The sequence below is a fragment of the Manacus vitellinus genome, unplaced genomic scaffold (assembly GCF_001715985.3).
Source record: "Manacus vitellinus isolate BGI_N305 unplaced genomic scaffold, ASM171598v3 scaffold_115_pilon, whole genome shotgun sequence".
In the NCBI taxonomy this organism is placed as follows: domain Eukaryota; kingdom Metazoa; phylum Chordata; class Aves; order Passeriformes; family Pipridae; genus Manacus; species Manacus vitellinus.
Window position 1 is genome coordinate 569,778 of NW_021938866.1, and position 26,641 is coordinate 596,418.

Here is a 26,641-nt window from a genome sequence, read left to right on the forward strand (position 1 = left end):
AATGTCCCTGGGTCGATCTCTCCGTAAATCCGTGGGTAGATGCCTGTCAGTGTATAGGTGAGGAGCTGTAAATGTCTCGAGGAGTCTCTGTAGATGTGTCTGTGAGTCCGTGGATCAGTCTCTCCCACTCTCTCGCTCCCTGAGCGATGACTCTCCGCCTGCCCAGGGATGGCCCCGGATCTCCCGAGCGATGCCGATAAATCCCAGTCCATCCATCCATCCATCCATCTCCCTCAGTCCCTGTCAGTCCGGAGAGAACTTGCTTCCTTCCCTCAGCTTTTATAAGTTCCGTGGAAATATCTCCATAACATTTCTCTCCGTGTCTGTAACCCCCCCCGGCATGGGATTGGGAGCCAGAACATCTTCCAAAGTTTTCCCAAAATTCCTCAATTTCGCTGGAAAATCCCTCCGCTCCCGTCAGGAACGACAAACCAAAATGCAATAATTCCCATTCCGGCCATAAAATTCCAGGTACTTTCCACACATTTCCCCCAGGGGGTTGTGCTTTGGGATCTGGAGCAAGAGAATAAGTGATCCTGGATTTTGGAGCCTGCTGGAATACCGGGAATAGCTTTTAAGGCCTGGAATTCTTCGTTATTCCCTTAAAAAAAACCACTTAGTGGCTCATTCCCGCTGGATTTTATGGGAATCCAAGCGGCCTCAGGCTGGATTGGGAGGGATTCAGGGAATTCTTCCAGCTTGGGATGCAGAGGGAATCATGGCATTAGAGCTGCTTCGTGTGTGCTGACAGAAAGGAAACTTTGGGACGACTCCTGGGAATATTTTAGGCCTCAGCACGGGAATTCTGAGTGGAATCTTGCCATTTGGAAATGGAATTTTACCCTTTGGGAGTGGAATTTTACCATTTTTAATGGAATTGTATAATTTAGGAATGGAATTTTACCATTTAGGAGTGGAATTTTGTGATTTTTGATGGAATTTTATCATTTCCAAGTGGAATTTGGCTGTTTCTAAATGGAATCTCTGCCCCTGGAGGACCCGGAAAACCACGTTGGGGTGTTGACATCTTGGAATAATATCCGTTCTGATCCTCCTTTTTTGTGGGAAGGGCTGGAATGGGGAGTGAGGGGGGTTTAACAAAACCTCTGGAAGCGCCTTTTCCAATTGATCTCCAGGAAATTGTTCCCAGGGATTGTTTGTTTCCTGTTTCACCCAAAGTCTGGTTTCAGTTAGGCTCGGCTTTACTCGGGAGACCGGGATTGGCTTCTTTACCCTGGGAATTCCTGGGGAAAAGGGAATATTTTCACCTCTCTGCGTCGTTTTCCTCCTGATTTTCAGAATTAGTTTCTAATTCTCCCAATTTTTTAACCCTTCTTGGAAGTTTTCCAGCCCCATGGGATGGGAAGGACCCGGAGCAGCCTCTTCCTGAGCCCCCACAGCTGTAGGAAAATCCTCTGGGAACTGCAGGGTGGCTTTTCCTTCCTTTTCCCAGGTTTTTTTTCCTTTGGGGAAAAAAAAAAAAGGGAATTAGTTTTGTGAGGATGCTTTAGGAAGAATCCAGCTTTCCCTCACTTTTCCCTATTATTTTTCCTTTGGGAAAAAAATAGGGAATTAATTCAGTGAAGATGCTCCAACTCTTCCTTCCTTTTCCCTATTTTTATTTTCCTTAAAAAAACCAGGGAATCACTTTTGTGCAGATGTTGGAATGAGAACCAACTTTTCCTTCTTTTCCCTAATTTTTCCTGCATTAAAAATTAGGAAATTAGCTTTGGGGAGATGCTCTGGGGAGAATCCAGCTCTTCCTTTCTTTTCCCTCCTTAAAAAAAAAGGAATTCTTTATTATTTTTTCCTGAAGATGTTCTGATGAGAATCCACTTTTTCCTTTCCTTTCCCTATTTTTTTTCCTTTAAAAAAAAAAGGGGGGGATTAATGTAGTGCAGATGCTCCAACATCAATCCAAGTTTTCCTTTCTTTTCTCTATTTTCCTGCCTGAAAAACCTGGGAATTCTCCTTGTGCAGGTGCTCTGGGGAGCTGGTGGGATACACAGGGGTTTGGGATCGAAAGTGCCTGGATTTGTTATTGTTTGGGAATCAAAGGATCGTCTCTGCCAATGGATCGTTACGTCAGCACCGATCCCGGTGCTCCTTTTTATGGGAAGAAATTCCCAGGCTCGTTAAAATTGCTTCAGGAGGGGGGAAGGGGCTCCTCAGGTACCTCCAGATCCTCTGATCCCTGTCAGCCCAAATTCCAGCAGCTCGGATGTTATTTTAGGGATATTCTCCCTGAAATCCTGGAATTGCTTTTTGCAACTTCCTGGATTGTAGAGCTTCCATTAAGTTGGTTGGGATCCTTCATTTTCCAGGGATTTCTCCTTTTTTCCTGTGGTTGTTCCCTAAGGCTTTGGATGCTCCCAGCTTTTCCCGAACTGAGGGATTCCTGGAAAACCCAGTGTGCAGGGCACAACATTCCAGGTGCATTTGAACCTCACAAGCAGGGAAATACAAATATCTGGGATTTGTGCTGCAGAATCAGAGCTGGGAATTTTTCCCCTCTGGAATTGCATCAGCTTTGCTTTGGAAATGAATAATCCTGGGAAAAAAACAAACCAGGAAACCTTCCCAAAGTTGCTGTGGAGGAAATTCCATCCACTTGCAGCTTTATGGGGGACATTGTGCAGGATGAAATCCTGCTTTTTTTTGGGAATGGGAAGCAGCTGGAGTGCGGAGAGGGAGCCTCCAGCCCCCCTGGGTCCCGGGAAGTGGAGCTGAATCCCACTGTTCTTCAGGCCTGGCGCATTCCCGGGACACGGGGCCGGTAATTGGAGAGGCCGCTCCGGGAATGTCGTGGAGCAGCTGGGCCATTGTGGGAATGAAAGGGCTGGGAACGATCCCTTTTTTCTTTGCCCTTTTCCTCTTCCCTTTTCTCATTTCTTCCCTTTTTTGCTTTTTTCCCTCCTTCTTTCCCTCTTTCCCACATCCATAAATACTGTGGGATCGCTCCAGATCCCAACATCCCTGGATGTGGCCACTCTCCAGCATTTCCATATCCAGCCTGAGCTTGGGAACTGTGGAATTGTAATCTGGGAAGAGATAAATCCCAGGAAATCAAATTACACCTGGCAGGATCGCATTCTCTATTATCCCCCTTACCGACACACCCGGATCTGTGGGATCCAGGATGTGGATCTGGTTGTAACCAGGTGGATGGCTTGGAATGTTTAATGGATTGGTTCCTCTTGGAAGGGTTGGAATGTTCAGTAGGTTGAGTCCCTTCCACCTCCACCGGTGAAGTCTCTGTAACCCGGGAATGCTGGAATGGTTTGGGAGGGAAGCGACCTTAAATCCCATCCCATTCCATGGGCAGGGAGGTTGCTCCAGCTGGATTACAGGCTGGAATCCACAACCTCTGAGGGTTTGCAGGGATGAAGATCTCTCATCCCTGGTGCAGGAATGAGTTTGCTTCCATACCATGGGATCAGTGGGAATTTAACCCTTTCCCTCCCCATCTCAGTCCAGGCTCTCCTGGGATATCCTCCCACAAAGTTCCTGGGAGCAGCAAGTTCTCCTGGAGAACTTTGGATCCCAATTTTTGGAATATTTCTGTATCCACATGCCAAATCTGGTTCATCCCCGTATTTCCTTTATGCGAGGAATTCTGCCAGCTAGTGTTGCATAAACTGGGAATTCCATCAGCCTCTGGCTCTGGGATAAGACACACTGGAAAACCCCATCGCAGCTTTCCCTTGGGATAATTCCGTTCCCGGAACCTCATTCCTAGCCCTTAAAAATTCCCTTTCATCCGGAAGTACAGTCTCCCAACCCCTCTTTTCCCGGAGCCGCTGGGCACCGGGAGATAACGTCTCCAGCAGCTGCTCCATCCCGGAGCTCGGGATGCCTCACACACTCCGTGCTTTTTCCCGGGTAATTATGGTGTGAAGAGGCACATTCGGTTGTTCCCTTTGGTTCCTGGTATGCAAATTCCCGCTTTTTAACTTCGGGAGGCCAATTTGCATTAATATTTCGGTTTCCTATGGAAAAAAAACACCCTCATCCCCCCTTTCCCCCCCCTCATCCCAACAAGTGCATCTTAATGAGGAAAAGAAACGTCGGGAAAAATAAAAGATATGGAGCTCATTAAAGGCCTTTCAGTGAAATGTGGGATCGGCTGCCAAAAATCATTAGATGGAATGAATCAAACGGGATTGGGGCCGGCAGCGAGGCCTGTTCGCATCTGTGGGGTTCAAACGCCTGATCCATAAAACAGGAATTTTAGGAGCTCTTATTTCCTGTTTTTTTTTTTAAATCCTCAGCTTTTCCATACCTGACTCTAAGCAGGGATCATGGAATTGTTAGGGTTGGAAAAGGCCTTTAAGATCATCAGTCCCACTGTGGGATTAAATCCCTCCATTTATAGGATCCTCTGGAATGTTAAACCCCAGAAACACTACCTTGCAATGGATATTTTATTCCCAAATGCCATCCCAGAGCCCGGTTTTCCAGCTGTTTTTGCATTGGCAGGAAGTTTTCCCCTCACGACCTTGAACCAGAGGCCGAAGGGACACTGAGGGATCGCAGCATTCCCACGGATCTCCGGCAATTCTCCCGGTCGTGGGGGACCTTTTTATAGGCTTTTCCAGAGTTTTCCAGTATTTGGGATGCCTGTGAGTATAAACCCTTGAGTTTTCCCAAATTGAGGATATGTGTTATAAAACCCCCACAGACACATCCGGGGCTGTCGCTGCTCCCTCATCCCAGGAAACTGCTGGATTTCCAGCCAGGTCACTCCCAAAAATCCCCTTTTCCTGGGAGACACCTTTCCCACGTGTTCCCTCCTCCAGCAGCTTTTTAATTTCAAAACTAATCTGTATTTTTTTAACATTAATCCGCTTTCCCCCCAGTGTTTTGGCGTGCTGGCACTAACACTCGATCCCGAGGCAGCTCCTTCTCCCGGCTGACGGAAGGCAAGGATGGGGTTAAGGAATTCTTTCCATCCTTGCTCCCGAACCTAATGGAGCTTAATGAGCGGTCAATTAAACCCGAATCCTGGCTTTGGCTTTGATCGGCCCCCTTCGGAAGGGGCTCCCTTTGGTGGGCTCCCACCATCTTGAATTCCTCGGGAAGCAGGAGCGTAAACAAGTTTGGAGCTGCTTCTTTGGGAAGCGCTCGGCGCTTGCTTTCTGTTCCCGGCCTTTTTCCTTCTTTTTCCTCAGAGCCCTCCAAAGGGGATTTTTTCCCCCCAAAATGCTGCTCCTCGCTTTACTCCTTGCCCTAATCCCTGTTTTCTCTCTGGGAATTTTCAGGAATAACGTGCATTTTAGCTTTTTATTTCCTGTTTTATTGGTTTATTTTTTCCGCAAAATTGGGGTTTAAAACTGGGACCAACCCTTGGCGTTGCTGAGAGAGCCCCAGGAGCAGCAGCCCTGAGTTGTGGTGACACCGACTGGCAAGAATTTTAATATTTAGGGAATATCTGGGGCCTTTCAGAAGCAAATTGGATCCAGAAATCAGGATCAAAATCCTGGGGGGGTTTGGGATTTCAAGCCCAGCTTTAAATCCAGCTGGAACAGGGAGAAACAAAGCAGAGTTTAAATTGATGTCAAGCTTTGGAGCAGCAAAATTTGCTTTGGAATGAGGAGAAGCCGGTTGGGATCTCTAAAATGTATATATTTTTATAGGATATAATCAGGTTTATATTTATTCCTGCCTTGCCTGGAACTGCCGTTATTGAAACAGCAATATTCCTGTTTTGATTAATTAAATAGTTATTAGTTAATTAATTTTAGCTGCAAAACTCGGAAGGAAAATGATTTTGGGGTTTTTTTTGGTGGTTTGTTTGAATGATTTGATTTGAATTCGACTTTTGTTCGGCCCAGCCTTTCCCAGTTCTCTGCGCGCGGCTCCGACTGGGAACGGCTCCAGCTTCATGCTTAAGAGTTATTTTTAATTCCTGCCCATTCCCACATGACCGAGTTTAAACCGGAGTCAAACTTGAACCTAAATCGCCGTCTTAACCCCCCGAGTTTGCCTTGGTGGTGTTTAAACCCAGAATATTCCCGATAATCTTGGTATTCATTGATTTTACTCCAAACCCTGTGGTGCCGAAATCTCTCCAGCTGCTTTTCCAGTGATTCATCCCCAGAAATTCCAGTGGTTTGAGCTTGTGAGGGATTTTTGGAAGCTTAGTTCTGTGGGATTTAGGCAGAGCTTAAAGCGGGAGCCTCCTTGCATCCCACATTTGCTATCCCGGTGTTTGCTGAAGTGGAAATCATCCTCAAAAAAGTGGGAATAAGTAACTTGTGTGTTTTCCAGCTGCTTTTCCCTCGCTGCAGGCTCGGATCGTGGGAGGGAACGGCCTCGGCTGGGTTTTATCTTTCCTTAAACGACACCTTTTCCAGCTTTTCCGGGTGAGAATCCGAGGCCTGAGTGATAATGAAGGGAAAATTTCCAGTTGGAAAAGAGGGAAAAGTTGCTGCTGTAAATGTGCCTCTCGGCCTTCCCGGGCGCCACATCCCTGAAGGGCTGATTAGGCCGGAATAATTGGGGCTGATAGCGGGAGGAAGACAGCAATTCCAGGTAATTAGGGATAATTTCTTTTCCTGGAACTTGGGGCTGTCTCCCTGGATCAGAGGAGGGTTTGCCGATGGATTTATTAACGGATCCCGACGTCTCCGCTGACGGAGAAAGCGAACGGTCGCTTCCCTCGGTGTCCGGCACCTGGAAGTGCCGGAACCACGTTCCCGCCCTTCCCGGACCAGAGGGAATTTGTGCTGAGGGCCCGGTTTGGGATTCATCCCCTGGGGTGGGGTTGAGGTGCTGGGCTTGGAACAGGACCCGCCTCTTCCTAAAAATCTTACTCTGGGAAGGTTCAGCCCAGTTTGGGATCCTTTCTGCTCATCAGACCTTCATTTCATGGGATTGTGGGATCAGGAAGTGCCTTGGATGGGAAGGTACCAGAAGGATCATCTTGTTCCACCCCACGCCTCCCGCAGACCAGGTTGCTCCAAACCTTATCCTTGGACAATCCCAGGGATGGGGCAGCCAACTCCAACACTGTGGAAAGGGTGCCCAGAGCAGGGATGGAGTCCCCATTCCTGCAGGGATTTAGGTTGGACATGAGGGAAAATTCCTGCCTGGAAAGGGTTTCCAGGCCTGGAAGAGGCTGCTCAGGGCAGGGATGGAGTCCCCATTCCTGCAGGGATGTATTTAGGTTGGACATGAGGGAAAATTCCTACCTGGAAAGGGTTGGCCAGCCCTGGCAGGGGTGGATCCAATCTCCTCACCCATTCCTTGGTGTTTTGCTGTTGTCATTCCTCTCGCTCTCTCTTTTCCTTCCCTAATCCCTGTTGGAAGTGTCATGCTGGGACCATTCAGCGAGCTCGGCCTCCTGGTTTTCCAGGATCCCAGAATTAGGGATGTGTTGGAGCAGAATCCACCTGAGCTGGCTGGGGGGTGATTTTGCTCCTGGACTGCTTTGGGAATGACCTTGGATGGAGAAATCAATCCAGGCTGGACAAGGCTTGGTGCAACCTGGGAGAGTGGAAGGTGTCCTTACAGAACGAGATGGGCTTTCCAAGCCCAACCATTCCATGATCCTGTGAAGGATCAGGAAGCAATCAAAGTGTGGCTGGAAAAGCTGCAGCTCTGGGCTGTTCCTGTTGCTTTTCCAACCGTGTCCTGCTGCGCAGGGATGACATCAGGGCAGAATTTTTTTCTTCCCTCTCTAATTTCCTTGACCCCTTTTTAACTCCAGGCGTTTCCGAGCGCAGGGCTCGGCCTTCCCATCTGGAAAACATTTGAGCCAGCAGGATCTGCGGCTTTGGAGGATCCCGGAGGGTGGGAGAAGGGAGGAAAAGTCAGGCAGCTGATGTTCGGGGGGTGCTGGGATGGCATTCCGGGGGGGAGTGGAGAATCCCGGGATGGGGGAAATGGAAGGATCATCTCATTCCCAGCCCACACATCTTCCATAGTCCAGGTTATTCCAAGCTGGCCCTGGGCACTTCCAGGGATGGGGCAGCCACCGCTTCTCTTGGAATTCCATCCCAGTCCCTCACGACTCTCCCAGCCAGGAATTCCCAATGCTGGTGAAGGACTTGGAATGAGGACCCGGAGGGACAGGGCGCAGGGAATGGCTTCCAGATGGGTTAGGTGGGATATTGGGAAGGAATTCCTGGCTGGGAGGGCGGTGAGAGACCGGGATGCAATTCCCAGAGAAGCTGTGGCTGCCCCTGGATCCCTGGAAGTGTCCAAGGGCAGGTTGGAATAACCTGGGCTGTGGAAGGTGTCCCGGCCCAGAGAACTGGATGATCCTTCAATTCCTTCCACCCCAGAGCATTCCATGCTTGTGATAATCCCAGGATTAAACCTGTGATCCCGGAGGGTTCACTGTGTGCCGGACAACTGGCTCCAGCGGCAATTCCAGGGTTCTGGAGTGCTTTGGGTGTGCTGATCCCAGCCTTCTCTGCCCCCTGTGCCGGACAGGTGCCTTTCCTTCCCACTCCACTTGTTTTCCCACTGTGCTCAGCAGGGCCTGGAATCTCATCCCTCTCCGGGCTCCGGGGTTTTTTTTTTCCATGTGCTGCTCCGCGCTGGAGCTCAGCTGCTCCCAATTACCTTTGCTGGCCCTGGGAGTGTTTGTGCCGGGAGAAGGCTCTGGAAGCGCCGACATCTGGTTGGGATTGGGGCCCTCGCAGGTCGGGCCGAGGTGGGTGGGTGCCTTTTCCTTCCGGCCCCTTCCAGCCCGCGCCGGGAATGCGCTTCCCTGGCTTTTCATCCGCGCCCGCCGCCCCCGCGTCCCGCTCCTCTTCCTCTCCCCCCGCTCCCCCGGACACATGTGGCCCAAATTAAGGGACCTGCTGTTGGAAAAGCGCTGGAAACCTGGAGCGGGTTGGGGAGGGGGGAGGTTACTTTGGGGATTTTCACTGAAATGAGGGAATTTCGCACTGAAATGAGGGAATTTTGCACTGAACTGAGGGATTTCGTCCCAAGCCGGGTGGGGAAGAGCTAGGACAGCACGGAGCGTGTCCCTCAGGGGTTGGAAAGGAGGAAAAATGGGATTTAGGGAGTATTTTTTTAATTACTATTGGAGTTTTTCCCCTGTCTTGTTTGTCTGTGTGGGTGCAGCATTCCCGGGCTCCGGAGGCCGGAGCGGGAAGCACGAGGCCTGTCATGACCAAGGAAGTTGTGGCACAAAGGGCAGGTGACCGGTGGGAGGATCCAAGGGAACAGCTGGAGCTGTGGCAGGGGATAGGCTGGATTTTGGGATAAGGTTCCCCACGAGGTGGTCAGGCACTGGAACAGGGAAGTGCTCACAGCACCGGCATTCCAGGAGCCTTTGGACAACGCTCCCAGGTGGAATTTTGGAGTTGTCCTCATGGGGCCAGGAGTTGGGACTCCATAATTCTTAATTTTCCAACTGGGTTGGGTTCCCAAACACCCGCAGCTGTTCCAGGGTGGATCCCAGAGGCATCTCCTGGTGCTTGGTGATTCCCACTGGAGATGGATATCCCACTCCCGGTTCACCTGGTAGCTGATAGGACTTCTCAGGGCTCTTCATCCTTAATTTGGGAAGCTTTGGATCCCCAAGACACTGGGGTCCATCCAGCAGGAGTACTCCGGGATGCTCAGATGGAAGCAAACCCAGGCTCCATCCCCAGGAATTTAAAGAAAAGGTGTTTGGGATTTGCTCCCAAAATGGCTCCAGTGTGGTGGGATTTGCTCCGGAATGGTGTGTTTTTCCGGGATTATTCTTCACCATCTCCTCAAACCTCCCGGGTGAGTCAGGGAGTTGCTAAATTCGGGTTTTCCAGATGGATATTGATGTCCCCAGATCCAGATTTACCATCAAATTGGGAATGAGGCTGGGATGGATGGATGGATGGATGGATGGATGAAGAACCATGAAATGGTTGGGGTTGGAAGGGATTTTGAGGATCAGCGCTTCCACTGGGAAAGGACACCTCCCACCAGGATGCTGCAAGCTGGCCTGGGACAATTCCAGGGATGGAGATATGCTGGGGAGGCCCTGGCACAGATTCCCAAAGACTTCCATCTCTGGAAGTGTCCATGTCCGGGTTGGAATAACCTGGTCTGTGGAAGGTGTCTCTGCCCATGGAATGGGATGATCCTTAAAATCCCTTCCACCCCCAGCTGTCCTGGAATTCTGTGGTGCCTCCCACCATCTCCCAGGCTTTTCCAAAGCCTCTTCCCTGTATCCCTGACCCTCCCTCTCTGGGATGAGGAGAGCACCTGGAGCCTCATTCCCAAATCCTGAGCAGGCAGCAGGATTTGGTGTTCCGTGCAGTGCATCCATGCCCTTAATCCCAAGAAATGGTGGCATGGGAATGGAACTTCCTCTCCCGCGATCCTGGTGCCTTGGGTGGTGTCTCATCCCAACCGGAATCTCCCGCTCCATGATCCGGGATCTGGTGGGCGCAGAGTATGTTGCCTCTTGATTTACCCATCCAAAGTCTCCAGCTTTCCTGGGATTCACTCCCACTTCTTTCCTTTGGAGCGTTGGCCCCACCACGGAGCCGCTGCTGAAATTCCCAACCCTCTGGATGTGCTGCCCGGAACGCGCCTCCAGGAACTCCAGTGGGATGTCCCTCCGCATCCCACCCCCCCGACCCTACTCTCCCTGGTTTTGGGGGGGTTCTGTGGAGAGGAGCCCCTTCAGCCCTGGGGTCTCTTCCAGCTGCGCTTCCCTGGATTTCTCTTCCCTATTCTCTGCGAATGCCGGGAGCGGGCGTGGTGCCAACTCCTGGGAGCTGCTGCCGCTTCAAAATGGAGGCAGGAAGGGATCCATTTTCATCCAGGAGATGACAGGGATTCAGCCTTCCCGACCATCTGGAGAGCGGGAGTGGCAGGAATCCATCCCACCCTGCACAACACCTTCCCTGCATCCAGCCGGCCTGGCTCGGGGGATCCGGCCTTCAAATTCCCTCTGGAGCTCAGAGGGAGAATTCCAGTGGCCGGGCTCTGGTGACTTAGGGAAAACTGGGAGTGAGGAGTGTTTGGCACCCGCTCCCGGCTTTTTGTAGGGATTACTTGAGTCATTCCGGGGAGAGGCGGAGTTTTCCCCCCTGGAGTGTCCCCATGCTGTGTTGGTGGTCTCATGCTGCTCCAGCTTTTTCAGACTCCTTTCAGGCTGGATCCTTGGGAATTTCATATCCCGGCATAACACCATAATTGCCAGTACCGGCGCAGTCGGAAAATTAACGTGTCCAGCTGAAAGCCGGGAATTTTGGAGCAGTTTCAGTTGTGTGCCAAGGTGGGCAAAGGCCACATGCTTTCATCCCAAAAGAACTCCTCATTGTTCCCAGTTCCTGTTTATTTTAAGCTCCGGGAGGCTCGAGGAGGAACATATGTCCATCTGCTGCCTAATTGGATTTACAGAACCCAGACTTGGACAAATATTCCCGCTCCAAGCTGGAAAATGTCAGCCCAGAGCTGCTTTTGAAGCTGGGAATTGACTTTCCAGTCACCCGGGTTTTGCATTCTGGGGGGATTGGGAAGGGATTTCGCCAGAAAACTCGATTTTGAGGGCTAAACGAGCCTTTTTTTTTTCCCCAGGTTTATGCTCCCTCAGCCAGTACTGCCGACTACAACAGGGATTCTCCGGGTTATCCCTCCTCCAAACCAGCAGCCAGCACTTTTCCCAGCTCCTTCTTCATGCAAGGTAGGAAGGAAACGGATTTTCCAGCTTTTCTTCTCCAGGTTTATATTTAATTTGTCGGTAGCTGAGCCATTTTGGGATTGTTTCCCTAAAAACCCTGTCTCCATATCCCTGTTTCCCTGCACGTGGAATTAGAGCTATGGGGTTAAAATGAGGCTGAATCCCGAATTTTTCCAGGTCTTGCTGCTTCCAGGTTGTCATGATTACGTGGAAATGCAAAGGAATTTGGGATAAATTAATTGATAACATTCCCAGAGTTGGGAAAGATCCACGTAAAATTCGACTGCTCGTTTTTTGCCACATTGAGGGCAAAATTATCCACTTTTTAAGGATTAACATCATAAAATCCAGGGATGGAAACCCACTACTGACTATTCCAGGGCTTGAGCACCCTTTCTGTGAAGGAATTTTTTCCTAATCCTTTTCATTTATTATCACTCCAAGAGCTCTGAAGCTCCTCTGGAATTCCAGAGCTGGAGATTACCAGGATTCTAACGATATATCAAAGATTTACCCTTGGAAGTGTCCGAGGCCAGGCTGGATGGGCTGGGAGCAACCTGGGATGGTGGGAGGTGTCTCTGCCCGTGGATTAGACGGTGTGGGATGTGCCTTCCGAGCCAAAGCGCTCCACGACTCCCTGATTCCCTGATTCCTGTCTTGCAGATGGCCACCACAGCAGCGACCCCTGGAGCTCCTCCAGCGGGATGAACCAGCCTGGCTACGGGGGAATGCTGGGCAACTCTTCCCACATTCCCCAATCCAGCAGCTACTGCAGCCTCCACCCGCACGACCGCTTGGTGAGGATCCCGGGGAAGGGACAGCGGGATGGGATGGGGGCTTCCCAGAGAATCCATGGCTGCTCCGGCCCTGCAAGTGCCCGAGGTTGGAGCAACCCACGACAAGGGGTGGGATTGGAGGATCCTTAAAATCCCTTTCAACCCAACCCATTTTAGTGCTGGGACACTTCCAGGGCTGGGATCTCCAACCTGGAGGTGTTGGAGCAGGTCCAGAGGAGGCCACGGAGAGGCTCCGAGGGCTGGAGCCCCTCTGCCCTGGAGCCAGGCTGGGAGAGCTGGGAATATCCACCTGGAGAAGAAAAGGCTCTAGGGAAACCTCAGAGCCCCTTCCAGGGCCTAAAGGGGCTCCAGGAGAGCTGGAGAGGGACTTGGGATGAGGACCTGGAAGGACAGGACATAGGGAATGGCTTCCCACTGGGTTAGATGGGATATTGGGAAGGAATTCCTGGCTGGGAGGGTGGGGAGGGGCTGGACTGGAATTCCCAGAGAAGCTGTGGCTGCCCCATCCCTGGGAGTGTCCAGGTTGGAATAACCTGGGCTATGGAAGGTGTCCCTGCCTGTGGGACCGGATGATCCTAAAAATCCCTTCCAACCACCCTCAGGACACCACGAGCAGCATCCCGCCCTCTTTGTAATCCCAGCATTCCCTGTTTTTCTTGGCACAGAGCTACCCATCCCACTCCTCAGCCGACATCAACTCCAGTCTTCCTCCGATGTCCACGTTCCACCGGAGCGGGACCAACCACTACAGCGCCTCGTCCTGCACCCCCCCGGCCAACGGCACCGACTCCATCCTGGGTGAGCCCCGGGAGCAGCGCTGGGAGTCACCGCTGGCACAGCCCGGGAATGGTTAAAGACGGGAAATGAGAACCCCCTGTTTGGTCTCTCCGGGAGCGATTCCGTGATGAAGTGACGGGGAAATGGGGACACATGGTTCGGATTACACACGTGATTCCGTGTGGGATGGCGGAGCGGCACTAATGCTGGAGGAATGGAGGGTGGGGTCGACCAGCAACAGATGGACGTGGGGGTTTTTTTAGGATCTGGGAACAAAGGAGGAACTAAACCAGGCTCAGAGGCTGAGTTCTCCCAGGGGTTGTGGATTCCTGGTCCCTGGAATTGTGCCAGGGCTTGGAGTTAGGCTGGTGGAAGGTGTCCCTGCCCATGGAACGGGATGAGCCGTGAGCTTCCCAATGTGGAGGATCTTCCCGGTGCCTTGCTACCTCCTGGCTTGGCTTTTCCAGGCTGGAATATCCCTGTTTTTGAGTTCCTGCCCTGAAGGAACCACCCTCTGCCATCCTTTCCTCCTTGGGGGACTTACCAGGTCTCTGCTCCCTTCTTGGGGCTCTTTCCCAATCCCTGAAAGTGTCCAAGGCCAGGTTGGAGCAACCTGGTCTCATGGAAGCTTTCCCAGCCCATTAGCGGTTGGAATGATGATCCCTGTGGTCCCTTTCCAACCCAAGCCATTCCATAAGACTGGGAAAAAAAATCTCTAATAGAGTCAAGTGAGGCTGAATTAAATTAAAGGTGACTCTTCTCTAATTAAAAGCAATTAAATAACAAATTAATTAAATAAATGAATTCCTGAAGGTGGAGCAGGAGTAGGAATTTTCAGATGTTCCCCTGGCTGGTTTTACATGGAATTTTTTGCCTTGCAGCCAACAGAGGAAGTGGGGCAGCGGGAAGTTCGCAGACTGGTGATGCCCTGGGGAAAGCACTCGCCTCTGTAAGGAAACATTTACTTTGGAATTCCCATGTTGACCCCTTGGGAAGGGAATTTGAGTCCCAGTTCTCCAGCTGGAGTTGCTGGAGATGAGCAGCAGATCGCCCCCCTGGAGTCCGTGCTGGCTGGAATAGGGGATAATCAGGGAAAGGGGGTGTTGGGAAAGCTTTAGAGGGAATTTTAGGGTAGGACAGGAGTGGAAAGAGGGGAAGGCTTGAGGTGTGCCAAGTCCATCCCACTTTTCCACGGGAGAGGGAACCCAGCAGCAGGAACAACTCCTGCACTCCCAGACCACCCTCCAACAGGATTCCTTTGGAAATCCCTGGAGGTTCTCTCTGTTCTATGGCAGCTCCAACTCTCCAGTTCATGTGGTGGCTGTTAAAGGCAGCAGTTCCCATGTTTTTCTGGGATAACTGGACGCAGCACTTCCCAGCTCCCACTGGGATATTCCTGCCCCGTTGCCGCTATCCCAGTGGCACTGGCTGCCCTTTAACCAGGACCATCCCTATTATTTTCTGGGCACAGTGGGTTCCTTTGAGTTCTCATGACACTCGTTCATAAAATGAAGTCGAGACAATAAAATGGTGTCAGAGCCGATCCCTGAAATCCCAATCCCTGGAGTCCCTTCCCGAGGGACTCGGTGTCCAGCTTCCTCCTCTCCTGTGCATCAAAGAGCTGACTGGCACAGCCGAGAGGCTTTCAACTCTCCTGGAATTAATTGACTGGATCGGAAGGAATTTTCCAGCCTGTCCTGCTTTCATTGAAATGAATGGAATGCATAAGAATTCCAAGCTTTTTTTTTGTCTGGATCGGGTTGTGACGGCTTTAGATTAATTGTGTATCATCTTTTAAAGATCTATTCTCCAGATCACACCAACAACAGCTTTTCATCAAATCCTTCAACTCCTGTTGGTTCTCCCCCTTCTCTCTCAGGTATTGTTATGATTCTATTTTACGGAACGGGTCCTCCTAAGGTGGGTTTTTTTTGGGAAGAGATCCCTACCCGAGCTCAGACCGGGGTGTCCCGCCTCGGTGTCCTGCCTTCGGTGCAGAGAGAAGGTTGTTGCAGCTCCCAGTGGATGTGTCTCCCAGAATATCCCAGGTTATCCCTGTGGAGCTTCCTGCACCTCAGGGACATCCCCCAGGAACAGCGGGGCGATGGTTTGGAGCTAAGTCTGGGCAGTTGGATTTTAGGAAGGTTTTTTTAGGATCAGGGAGGTAAAACACTGACACAGGTTGTCCAGAGGAGCTGCTCCATCCCTGGATTTCTCCAGGGCCAGGCTGGACAAGACTTGGAGCAATGTGGGATAGTGGGAGGTGACTCAGGGTTGGACTGAATGACCTTTAGAGGTCCCTTCCAACCCAGTCCATTCCATGATTTTGTGATCCTGGACTTTATTGGAATATTTGCATCCTTTCCCCAAATCCCGAGGCCTGGGGTTGTTCTCATGAGCATCAGGAGATGGAAATAGTCCTCGGACTGTCATTCCCAGTTTTTAATCCGTGACCCTTTTCCAGCTGGCTCCTCCTCTGCAGCACATCCTACCTCCCTGGAGATCCCACTTGGAGCCCAGGTGTAATCCAAGATCCCTTGGATACCGATTAACTCACCGGGAATCCGGAGCCGGAGCTGAGGCCACCGTGTCCCTGTAGGGCAGGGAAAAGTGGGATCATCCCTTGCTCTCCATGGGGAGCTCCTGATCCTCTCAGGTGTTGTCCCACTTCCCAGACATTCCTACGGGGATGAGACCCTTTGGGAAGGAGGGATGGTCAGGGCAGGTCCAGAAGGGCACCACACCCACCTTCATCCTGCAAAATCGGGATGAAACCTATGGAGGCAACAGAGGGACCACCTGAGCTGGCTTGGGGGGTTCCACACCCCAAAAAACAACTTACCACCCTTATTTTCCCTGGAATTACCCCAAAATTTAGAAGGGACTGTGTGTCTCCTTCCTTTCCCTATGGAAGGGGCTGAGCCAGAGGGAGAATTCCCTGATAATTTGGGCTGTGCTGCTTCCCAGTGGGAAATAGGGATAACCCAGGGTCAAACCAGTATAGAAAATCAGGGAATAGAAGTGGATTGAAGGAAGAGCTGGAATTGTTTCCTTGGCAAACTCCTGGAGAGCAGGAATCCCTTTTCCTCCCAGCGCCGTGAGGCCGAGTTTGAGCTCCAAGCGCAGGAGTTCCGCCGAGGCTCCCGCAGAGGAGCGCCTTGGGAAGCTCCGGCTCGGCATAGGCCATTCCCACGCCTCGGAAAAAGCGTCCCAGAAAAGTCGGGAACGTTGCGCTCGCCGAGTTCCAACGGTAACTCCGATTTTACTTATTAGCAGGAACAGCTGTTTGGTCTAGGAATGGAGGTCAAGCGGCATCATCTCCCAATTATGAAGGTCCCTTACACTCCCTGGTATGTTCCAACCGGTGACCTCCTTCCTGCGGGAATTCCTTGCGTTCAGTGATGTCATGCTCCATCCGCCGCTTCCTCCCATGCAGGTTTTGCGCGCCCGGAGCGGCCCCGGAAGTCTCATCCCTATGGAAGTCGCGTGGTGGAGCCGGGGCGGGGAGGGTTGGAGGCCCTCCCGAGAGGGAAAGGGGGTGTTGGGATCTACTGGAAAGGGGGTGAGGAGCAGGAAAGAGGGTGAGGAGGGAGATGGGGGGAATGGATGGATGGGTGGATGGATGGGAGTAGGAAGATGTGGTGGACTCAGGATGGTGCATCCGTGAGTCCTGTGGGGTGAGGGAGAGGATGGTTAAGGATCCTCATGGAATGAGGGAGATGATGGTCAGAGATCCCCATGGAATGAGGGAGATAATGGTCAGGGGTCCTGGAGTGATGGGGGTGATGGTCATGGTCCTCTCCCCATGGAGTGAGGGATCCCCATGGAATGAGGGAGGTGATGGTGAGGGATTTTCTCCTCGTGGAATGACAGAGATGATGATCTGGGGTCCCTATGGAGTGAGAGAGATGACGGTGAGGATTCTCTCCATGGGGAACGAGGAAGGTGATAGTCAGGGGTCTTCTCCTCATGGAATGAGGGAGATGATGGTCAGGAGTTCCCTGGAATGAGGGATATGATGGTCAGGGGTCTCCTGGAGTGAGGGAGATGGTGGTCCTGGTCCTCTCCCTGCAGAGTGATGGAAGTGATGGTGAGGGGTCTCTGTGCAGTGATGGAGATGATGGTCCTGGTCCTGTCCCCACAGACCGAGGGAAGGGATGGTCTCTGTTGGAAGTATTGGGAAATTTGCCAGAGTCAGGAATTAGGATGGGCTGGTTTTCCACCCCAGTCCAGAAATCCTTGTGCTGATGGAAGCCAGTGTTTCCAGGCTTTCCTGTGGAGGTTCTGGAGAGCAGGGGATGGCTGGGGGCTTTGCTGAGGAGCTCCAGCAGCTCTGCCTGGTTCCCTTGGCAGCTCAGGGTCCTGGGGAGGTTCCACAGCTCTTGAGATTGTCCCGTTGGGATTCTCCAGCACCTGGAGACTTGGGGACTGTCCTGGTGAAGTTCCAGGTTCTCCAGAACTTAGAAAGTGTCCTATTGAGGTTCCAGGTTCTCCAGCGCTTGGGAAGTGTCCTGCTGAGGTTCCTTAGCCCCTGGGAACTTCAGGACTGTGCTGTTGAGGTTCTCCAGCACCTGGAGACTTGGGAAGTGTCCTGGTGAGGTTCCAGATTCTCCAGCACTTGGAAAGTGTTCTGTTGAGATTCTTTGGCCCCTGGGGACTCGGGAAATGTCCTGTTGAGGTTCCCCATCCCTTGGGAGCTCCGACCTGTAGGGATTAAACCCCTGTGGCTGCGGGACCTGGTAGTTCCTCCTCCTCTCCGTGTGTGATCCTGGGATTATTTGAGCGGGGAGGAAAATGGCAGCGAAACCTCTTTGTTTCTTTCCTTCTCCTGCTTTTCTTTTTGATTTTCCTTTGGAATTTTCAGTTTTTGAATCCTTCTTTTACCTCGCTCTCACTCCAGCTCTGCTGAGACCTGGAGGGCGAATGCTGTCCTGGCCTGATTCATGTTCATGAGGAATCATTGAACCTGTTTTGCCCATGAAAATCAAAGCTGGACTCGTTAACATTCCTTAGGGCTCAACACTCCCCGGGGTTCAACCTTCCCTAGGGTGTGGCATTCCCTAGGGAAGCAAACCCGTTCCTTAAGAGAAAAAAAATCCAAGGAAAACCTAGCAAATCCAAGGATAATAAGGTGGAAGCACAAGGGGCTGAGCAGGGAGGCCTGGCCGTATTCTGGGGCGGGCTCCTCACGCCATTCCCGCTTTTCCTGCCCCGCAGCAGAGCCGGATCGAGGACCGGCTGGAGCGGCTGGACGACGCCATCCATGTGCTGCGGAACCACGCGGTGGGAGCGGCGCCCATGGCCGGGGCCCACGGGGACATGCACGGGCTGCTGGGCGCCCACAACGGCGCCATGGCCGGGCTGGGCGCCGGCTACGGCACCGGGCTGCTCTCGGCAAACCGCCACTCCATCATGGTGAGCGGGCACGGCCGGGTGGGCCGCGGGCACGGCGCGTGGGGCCGGCGGGAGCGTCCCGGTGGGAGAGGAGCAGCCCGGTGGGGCGGGAGTGGCTCCGGGGAAATGGGAGCGGCCCAGGGGGGCGGGAGTATCCCATTGGGATGGGAGGATCCGACTGGTGTAGGATGATCCCAGTGGAAGCTGCCTCATGGGAATGAGAGAATCCCAGTGGGACAGGAACATCCCGTTGGGGCAGGAGTGTCCCAGTGGGAGCTGCTCCATGGCAATGGGAACATCCAAGTGGGACAGGAACATCCCAGTGGCACAGGCGAATCCCAGTGGGGCAGGAGCATCACAGTGGGGCAGGAGAATTCCAGCAAGAGCTGTTCCACGGGAATGGGAGCATCCCAGTGGGACAGGAGCAGCTCAGTGGGACAGGAGTATCACAGTGGGAGCTGCCCCATGGCAGGAGAATCCTAGTGGGATCTGCCCCATGGCAGCGGGTCAGGAGCATCCCGATGGGGCAGGAGAATCCCAGTAACAACTGCTTCATTGGGATGGGAGCATCCAGGTGGGACAGGAACATCCCATTGGGACAGGAGCATCCCACTGGGGCAGGAGAATCCCAGTGGGACAGGAGCATCCCGATAAGAGCTGCTTCATGGGAATGGGAATATCCCAGTGGGACAGGAGAATCCTGGTGAGGCAGGAGGATCTCAGCAAGAGCTTCTTCATAGAATTGGGAGCATCCCAGTGGGACAGGAGAATTCCTGTGGGGTGCGTGTATCCCAGTGGGACAGGAGTATCCCAGTGAGAGCTGCTCCATGAGAATGGGAGAATCCGAGTGGGGCAGGAGCAGCCCAGTAAGAGCTGCTCCATGGGAATGGGAGCATCCCAGTGGAATAGGAACATCCCACTGGGACAGGAGAATCCAGCTGGAGTAAGAGAATTCCAGTGGGGTAGGAGCAGCCCAGTAAGAGCTGCTCCATGTGAATGGGAGCATCCCAGTGGAATTTTCTGTAGATACAAAGGGATTTTTCTATAGGAAAAAAAGGGAGTTTTCTGTTGCGAAAAAAAAAGGACTTTTGTGGCAAAAAAGGTTTGGGGTGTTTTTTTTTGGAGAAAAAGGGAGTTTTCTGTTGGAACCAAAGTTTCCTGTGGAAAAAAGCTTCTGAACTTTGCCTTTTCCCTGCTTTCATTCCCCTCTCCGGGTGTTTTTTTTGGTGCTGATTAAATCCTTTCCTTCTCTTTTGATCTTATTTATAGCCCGGCCAGCACTCATCTGGCAACTATTATGGGATGGCGGGCACATGAAAGGGCCGGGGAATGGACTCATTTGGAATACACACATCCAACGGGATGGGATGGATTTGCTGGGGGGGTTAAGCCAGGTTTAGCTGGGCTTGGCTTTGGAATCGGGCCTATCTCAGCCCTGGGTTAACACACAGCACCCTTTCAATTCCCTGCTGGATTTATCCTGTGGGATAAAGGACAAGGAATGTTGCTGTGGTGGTCCCGGCATTGGGAAGTTTGGGGGTGGAAGGGGATGGGCTTGGGGTCCTTCCCAATCCAGATGAGTCTGGGATGAGGGAGCAGCTTCCTGGTGGAAATGTAGTGGCAGTGACCCCCGTTCCTCCTGGATTTCCATTCCTCCTGGATCCCATTTCCTCCTGGTCTTGGGGGCCTGGATCCCAATTCCTCCTGTCCCCAACAATTCCTCCTGGATCCCAATTCCTCTTGGACCCCAAATCCTCCTGGTCCTGGGGCCTGGATTCCAATTCCTCCTGGTTTTGAGAGCCTGGATCCCAATATCTCCTGGACCCCAATTTCTCCTCATTCTGGAGGCCCAAATCCCAGTTTTTCCTGTCCCCCCCCCCAATTCCTCCTGGATTCCAATTCCTCCTGTCCCCGCTAATTCCTCTTGGTCGTTCCTTCCTTGCCTCCATCACCCCTTTTCCTTAGGGAAGGTGGAACCCTGAGCTGGCAGGGAGGTATCCCTTTGGATTTGGGATTGGGTGGTTAATAAATCCCTGTGGATGTGTCTCCTGATGTCGGGAATGCAGCGACACAGGGAACATAGGGGGCTGTCAGGAGGCTGAGCCACCATTCCGAGTGCGCTGCCAACTCGCGATTCCCGACGGATTTCCTGGCTCCAGGGAGGAATTGTGAAGCCCCCAATTAAACAGATGGGCCTGGAGATAATTGTCAGCTGTGCTGGATAGGGGACAGATGGGAAGGAATCCGGGAGGCACCTTGGGAATGGGAATGACATTTTACCTGCCCAAGTGTCTGTCACGGCCACGGACCATCTGTGCCCTCCGTGAGGAGCATCCCAGGGCCGGGGCTCATCCCGAGGGATCTGGGGGCTTGGGCTTCCTGAGATTTCCCTTTTAGGGAAGTTGAGAGCTGGATTTTATCATTGGTTATGGCTGCCCCATCCCTGGAATATCCAAGGCCGAGTTGGACAGGGCTTGGAGCAACCTGGGATAGTGAAAGTGTCCCTGCCCATGGCAGGGGGTGGAATGGGATGATCCTTAAAGTCTCTTCCAACCCAAACCATTCCAGGATTCCATGACTTAAACCCAGTGCCTTTGGTACCTCCAAGCCTCAATGGCAGAGAAGGGTTCTCCCAAATTCCAAACTTTGGGATTGAAGCCCTGGAAGAGGCTGCCCAGGGCAGGGGTGGAATCCCCATTCCTGGAGGGATTTCAAATCCATGTGGATGTGGCACTTGAGGACATGGCCTTAGAGGCCTTTCCCAACCTAAACAATTCCCTATTCCAACAAAAAGCTTTTGGATAAACAGCTCAGAATTCCCTCCTTGCAAAACCTCTGCACCAAGTCTTTCCTCCTCAAATCCCGGGCGGAATTCTACGCCCGTTTGGTGGGCGAGGAGCATTGAGAGTCTCAGGGGTTTTCCTGAGCCCGCGGGCGGAATTCCAGAGGTGTCCTGAGGGCTGCCCATGTCCTGCAGGTGGGAGCGCACCGGGAGGACGGGGTGAGCCTCCGCGGGAGCCACTCGCTCGTGCCCAACCAGGTGCCCGTCCCGCAGCTTCCCGTCCAGTCGGCCACATCCCCGGACCTGAACCCGCCCCAGGATCCCTACAGGGGTGAGTGGACATTCCCGCATCCCTGTTGGAATTGTGCTCTGGCGGGACTCTTCAGTGAGCTCGGCCTTGTGGTTGTCCAGGATCCAGGAACTGGGGGGTTGGCTTGGAGCAAAATCCACCTGCGATCCCTGAGCTGGCTAGGGGGGTGGTGGTTGCTCTTGGAATGAGCTGGGAATGAGCTGGGATGGGTAAGGGCTTGGAGCAACCTGGTCGTGCAGAAGGTGCTCATGGAAGAGGGGTTGGAATGAGATGGTCCTTAAAATCCCTTCCAACACAAACCATTCCATGATCTGGGATGGATAAAACCTAGGCCAGGGCTTGGAGCAACCTGGTCCAGTGGACGGTGTCCCAGCCCATGGAAGAAGGGTTGGAATGAGGTGATCCTTAAATCCTTTCCAAGCCAAACTGGCCAGGTTGGAGCAGCCTGGGCTAGTGGGAAATGTCCCTGCCCATGGCAGGGGTTTGGAACGAGCTGATCCATAAAATCCCTTCATCCCAAACCTTTCCATGATTCTATGATCCCAGGAAGTGTTCAGGGCCAGGTTGGAGCAACCTGGGCTAGTGGAAGGTTCCAGCCCATGGAAGAAGTGTTGGAATGAGGTGATCCTTAAAATCCCTTCCATCCCAAACCATTCCATGATTCTGTTATCCCTGGAAGTGTCCAAGGCCAGGTTGGACAGGGCTTGGAGCAACCTGTGGGAGGTGCCCATGGAAGAGGGGTTGGAATGAGAGGATCCCTAAAATCCCTTCCAAGCCAAACCAACCAGGCTGGAATAACCTGGGCTAGTGGGAGGTGTCCCTTCCCATGGCAGGGCTTTGGAATGAGCTGATCCATAAAATCCCTTCCGACCCAACCCATCCCACCACTCGGGTGCCCTTCCTGACCCGCCCTCCCCATTTTCCTGCAGGAATCCCGACAGGACTGCAAGGCCAGAGCGTCTCGTCGGGCAGCTCCGAGATCAAATCCGACGACGAGGGCGACGAGAACCTCCAGGACACCAAGTCTTCGGAGGACAAGAAACTGGAGGATGACAAGAAGGATATCAAATCCATTACTAGGTCAAGATCTAGGTAACGGGAGAAACAGTGTCGCTTCATTTAATTCCTGCGTGGATTTCGATGAAGTGAACGGAACAGGCGGAATCGCGGAGCGCCTGGCCCGGCAGGACCCGCCACTTTTGGGGGACCTGCGCTCCAGGACAGCCTCCCATTCCAACAATTCCCAAATTTGCGCAATGAGAAATGATGTTAGGCCAAAATCGATCGATTAGGCTCTTAGCCCTCTCATCCCACGCTTCCAAATTGGAATACGGTTGGATTTGCTTTGCTTTTATGTATTATTTGTCATTCCCAGTCCTTGATTGCTGTAAATTCCGAGGGTTTGGAGCCTTAGTAAATTCTGAACGGATTTTTGGGAAGTTTAGAGCTGGATTTTATCATTGGCTGGGGCTGCCCAATCCCTGGCCTGTCCAAGGCCAGGTTGGATGGGGCTTGGAGCAACCTGGGATAGTGGAAGTGTCCCTGCCCATGATGGCAGAATAGGATGAGCTTTAAGCTCCCTCCCAACCCAAACCATTCCAAGATTCCACGATTTAAACCCAGAAACCTTTGGTACCTCCAAGCACTCTCAGTGGCAAAGGGTTCTCCCAAATCCCAAACTTTGGGATTAAAGCCCTGCGAGAGGCTGCCCGGGGCAGGGGTGGAATCCCCATTCCTGGAGGGATTTTAAGCCGTGTGGATGTGGCACTTGGGGCATGGGCTGGTGTTGGAACCCATGGCCTCAGAGGCCTTTTCCAACCTAAGCAATTCCCTATCGCAACAAAACGCTTTGGATAAACAGCTCAGAATTCTCACCTTGCAAAGCGTCCACACCAAACCCTTCCTCCTCAAATCCCCGGCCCAGCTTTGGTTGGAACAACGAGCGGCTCGGGAGTTCTTGACTGTGGAGCTTCTGGCCGATTGCCCGCCGTTCGAAAATGCCGTGTGCCTTCCGTCCCGCAGCAATAACGACGACGAGGACCTGACCCCGGAGCAGAAGGCGGAGCGGGAGAAGGAGCGGCGCATGGCCAACAACGCGCGGGAGCGGCTGCGCGTGCGCGACATCAACGAGGCCTTCAAGGAGCTGGGCCGCATGGTGCAGCTCCACCTCAAGAGTGACAAGCCCCAGACCAAGCTCCTCATCCTCCACCAGGCCGTGGCCGTCATCCTCAGCCTGGAGCAGCAGGTCCGAGGTCAGTCCCGCGGGCGGCGCCCGGGAACACGGGGGTGGAGCACCGTCGGTGGAGAACTTTGGGAGTGGTGGGACTCTGTGGTCTCAGGGGCTTTTCCAACCTCAAGGGGCTGAGAATAGGGGTGGTTGAGTGCCATGATGAGACAATAGGGATGTTTGAGCTCCCCGAGGTGGAAATTGGGATGTTGGAGTTCCATGATGGGAAAATAGGGATGTTGGAGTTCCACGAGGTGAAAATAGGGATGTTTGAGTTCCATGATGGGAAAATAAGGACGTTTGAGTTCTGTGAGCTGGAAATTGGGATATTGGAGCTCCATGAGGTGAAAATAGGGATGTTGGAGTTCCATGACCTAAAAATGGGGATGTTGGACGTCTCCTTTCCCTCACAGAACGGAATCTGAATCCAAAGGCTGCGTGCCTGAAAAGAAGGGAAGAAGAGAAGGTCTCCTCGGATCCGCCCCCGCTGTCCCTGGCAGGACCCCACCCTGGGATGGGAGATGCCTCCAATCACATGGGACAGATGTAAAAAGGTAGGATTGGGATCAGTCACTTCCAGGATGGACCATTCCCACGTGTTCCTTGTGGGGAGGGATCATGGAATCATAGAAATAAATGTCCTGAGTTGAAGGTGACCACAAGGATCGTCCAGTCCAACTCCTGACCCCTGGACAACCTCAAAATCCCACTGTGTCCAAATGCTCCTGGATTCCCTGGGAATGGGGATTCCAGTGCCCAGCAACCCTCTGGATGAAGATCTTTTCCCTAAATTCCAACCTGACCCTACCCTGGTGCAGCTCCAGGATGTTTCCGTGGGTCTCATCGCTGGGCACCCGAGGGAATGGTGGGAAGTGGGTCAGGAGAGGGTGAGGTTGGATATGGGGGATGGATGTTAGGGTTGGAATTAGGGATGGATATTACTGTTGGATGTTGGGAATGGATATTAGGGATGGATATTGGAGTTGGATATCAGGGCTGGATATTAGGGTTGGAAATTAGGGATGGATAGTACTGTTGGATATTGGAGTTGGATAATAGGATTGGCTGTTAGGGATGGATATTAGGGATAGGTATTTAGGTTGGATATTAGGGATGGGTATTTAGGTTGGATATTAGGGATGGATAATGATGTTGGATATCAGGGCTGGAAATTAGGGTTGGATATTAGGACTGGATGGATATTAGGTATGGATATTAATGCTGGATATTTGGGTTGGATGTTAGGACTGGATGGCAGGGTTGGATATTTTTATGGATACTGGGCTTGGATATTAGGGATGCATAGCAGGGTTGGATATAAGGATTGGATATTAGGGATGGATATTAGGGATGCATATTAAGGTTGAATATTAGGGTTGGAAATTAGGGATGGATAGTAATGAATATTTGGGTTGGATAGTAGGGCTGGATTTAGGTATGAATATTGCTGTTGGATGTTGGGTTTGGATTTTAGGGATGGATATTGAGTTTGGATATTGGGGTTGGATATCGGGGTTTGAGATCAGGATTGGATATCAGGGGTGGATATTAGGGTTGGATGTTAGGACTGGAATTAGGGATGGGTATTACTGTTGGATATTAGGGCTGGAAATTAGAGTTGGATAATAGGGCTGGGATTAGGGATGGATAGTAACAGATATTTGGGATTGATATCAGGTTTGATATTCAGGATGCTCTGACACTTCTCAAGGGACTTTTGGGGCCCTTGATTCCCAGGGCGGTTTCCTGGGAAGAAGGTGGACCAAACCCCTGCCTCCCCCTTCTGATGGGCCCTTTCCCTTCTCCCACAGGTCCAAGTCGCCGTGTTCCTGCCCGGAAAAGCGAGAGACCACTTCCTTATCCGCTGTATTCTCTTAAATCCCACAGAAACACTTCTCCTTGCGAAACCCCTTTGTTTTGTAAGATAAGACAAGTCTGAGCAGTTCTGAATCCCAGACGCAAGAGATTCCAGCATTCCCGAGGGAAAAAAAACCACAAAAAACCCACGGAACCCAACGAGAAAAAAACGAAACAAAAAAGTGCAACTCTTGGAGGGATGACTCTCTTTGAACATATCAAGCAGAATGTCCAACTTGGAATTCCGAGACTGAATGGCAATCTTTTTCCACACTGTGGGACAATGCATTTGTGCCTAAAATTCCTTGGTTTTTTTTGGGTTTTTTGGGTTTGAGGTTTTTTTTTYSGKTTTKKTTTTKGGGGGTTTTTTTKGKKGKTTTTYSGKWRKKKTTKGKTTTTTTKGGGKTTTTTTTTTGGTTTTTTTTTGGACATAAAAAAAAACAAAAAAGGGAAAAAAAAACATAAAAAAAAGAAAAAAACAAACAAAACAAAGAATTTGTAAAAGCCTGAGGATTTAAAAAAAATATTTAATTTAAAAACAAACAAACAAAAAAAAAAGGTAAACTTGCAATAATGATAAAAAGTGTACTTCTGAAGAGGGGAAAAACGAGACAAAAAATGAGGGAAAACGACGGAAAATGAGTTTTTTTTTGTTTTGGGGGTTGGTGTTTCTGCTCTTTATCCGCCGGAATGAGATATTCCCAAAATATTCCTGAAACCAGCAAAAATGTCCCGACGAAATGAAACGGAAAAAAAAATAGAACCTGAGAATTTTAGCCATTCCTTAGGGTAGGAGAAACAGATGGATCTTATAGACCTATGACAAATATATATATATAAATATATATATAAATCTATATGAGAA

General features: G+C 51.7%; 1 protein-coding gene across 25 annotated transcripts in view; it reads left to right on the top strand.

The window, feature by feature from the left end:
* Positions 1-26,128, top strand: part of TCF4 (transcription factor 4) — a 117,996-nt gene extending 91,868 nt beyond the window's left edge. For 18 of the 25 annotated variants that reach the window (XM_029965687.1, XM_029965675.1, XM_029965670.1 and 15 more), the window contains 12 exons: positions 11,530-11,635; positions 12,296-12,429; positions 13,095-13,227; positions 14,088-14,155; positions 15,007-15,085; positions 16,480-16,556; positions 18,424-18,621; positions 21,578-21,713; positions 22,622-22,784; positions 23,715-23,944; positions 24,333-24,473; positions 25,731-26,128. In XM_029965687.1, coding sequence (XP_029821547.1) covers positions 11,530-11,635; positions 12,296-12,429; positions 13,095-13,227; positions 14,088-14,155; positions 15,007-15,085; positions 16,480-16,556; positions 18,424-18,621; positions 21,578-21,713; positions 22,622-22,784; positions 23,715-23,944; positions 24,333-24,469 — 1,461 coding nt within the window. In that variant the 3' untranslated portion in view covers positions 24,470-24,473; positions 25,731-26,128. Of the gene's footprint in view, positions 1-4,601; positions 4,623-11,529; positions 11,636-12,295; positions 12,430-13,094; positions 13,228-14,087; positions 14,156-15,006; positions 15,086-16,479; positions 16,557-18,423; positions 18,622-21,577; positions 21,714-22,621; positions 22,785-23,714; positions 23,945-24,332; positions 24,474-25,730 lie in introns of those variants that run through there. The other 7 variants (XM_029965688.1, XM_029965668.1, XM_029965669.1 and 4 more) reach the window with 7 other exon arrangements.
* Positions 26,129-26,641: the final 513 nt, after the last annotated feature.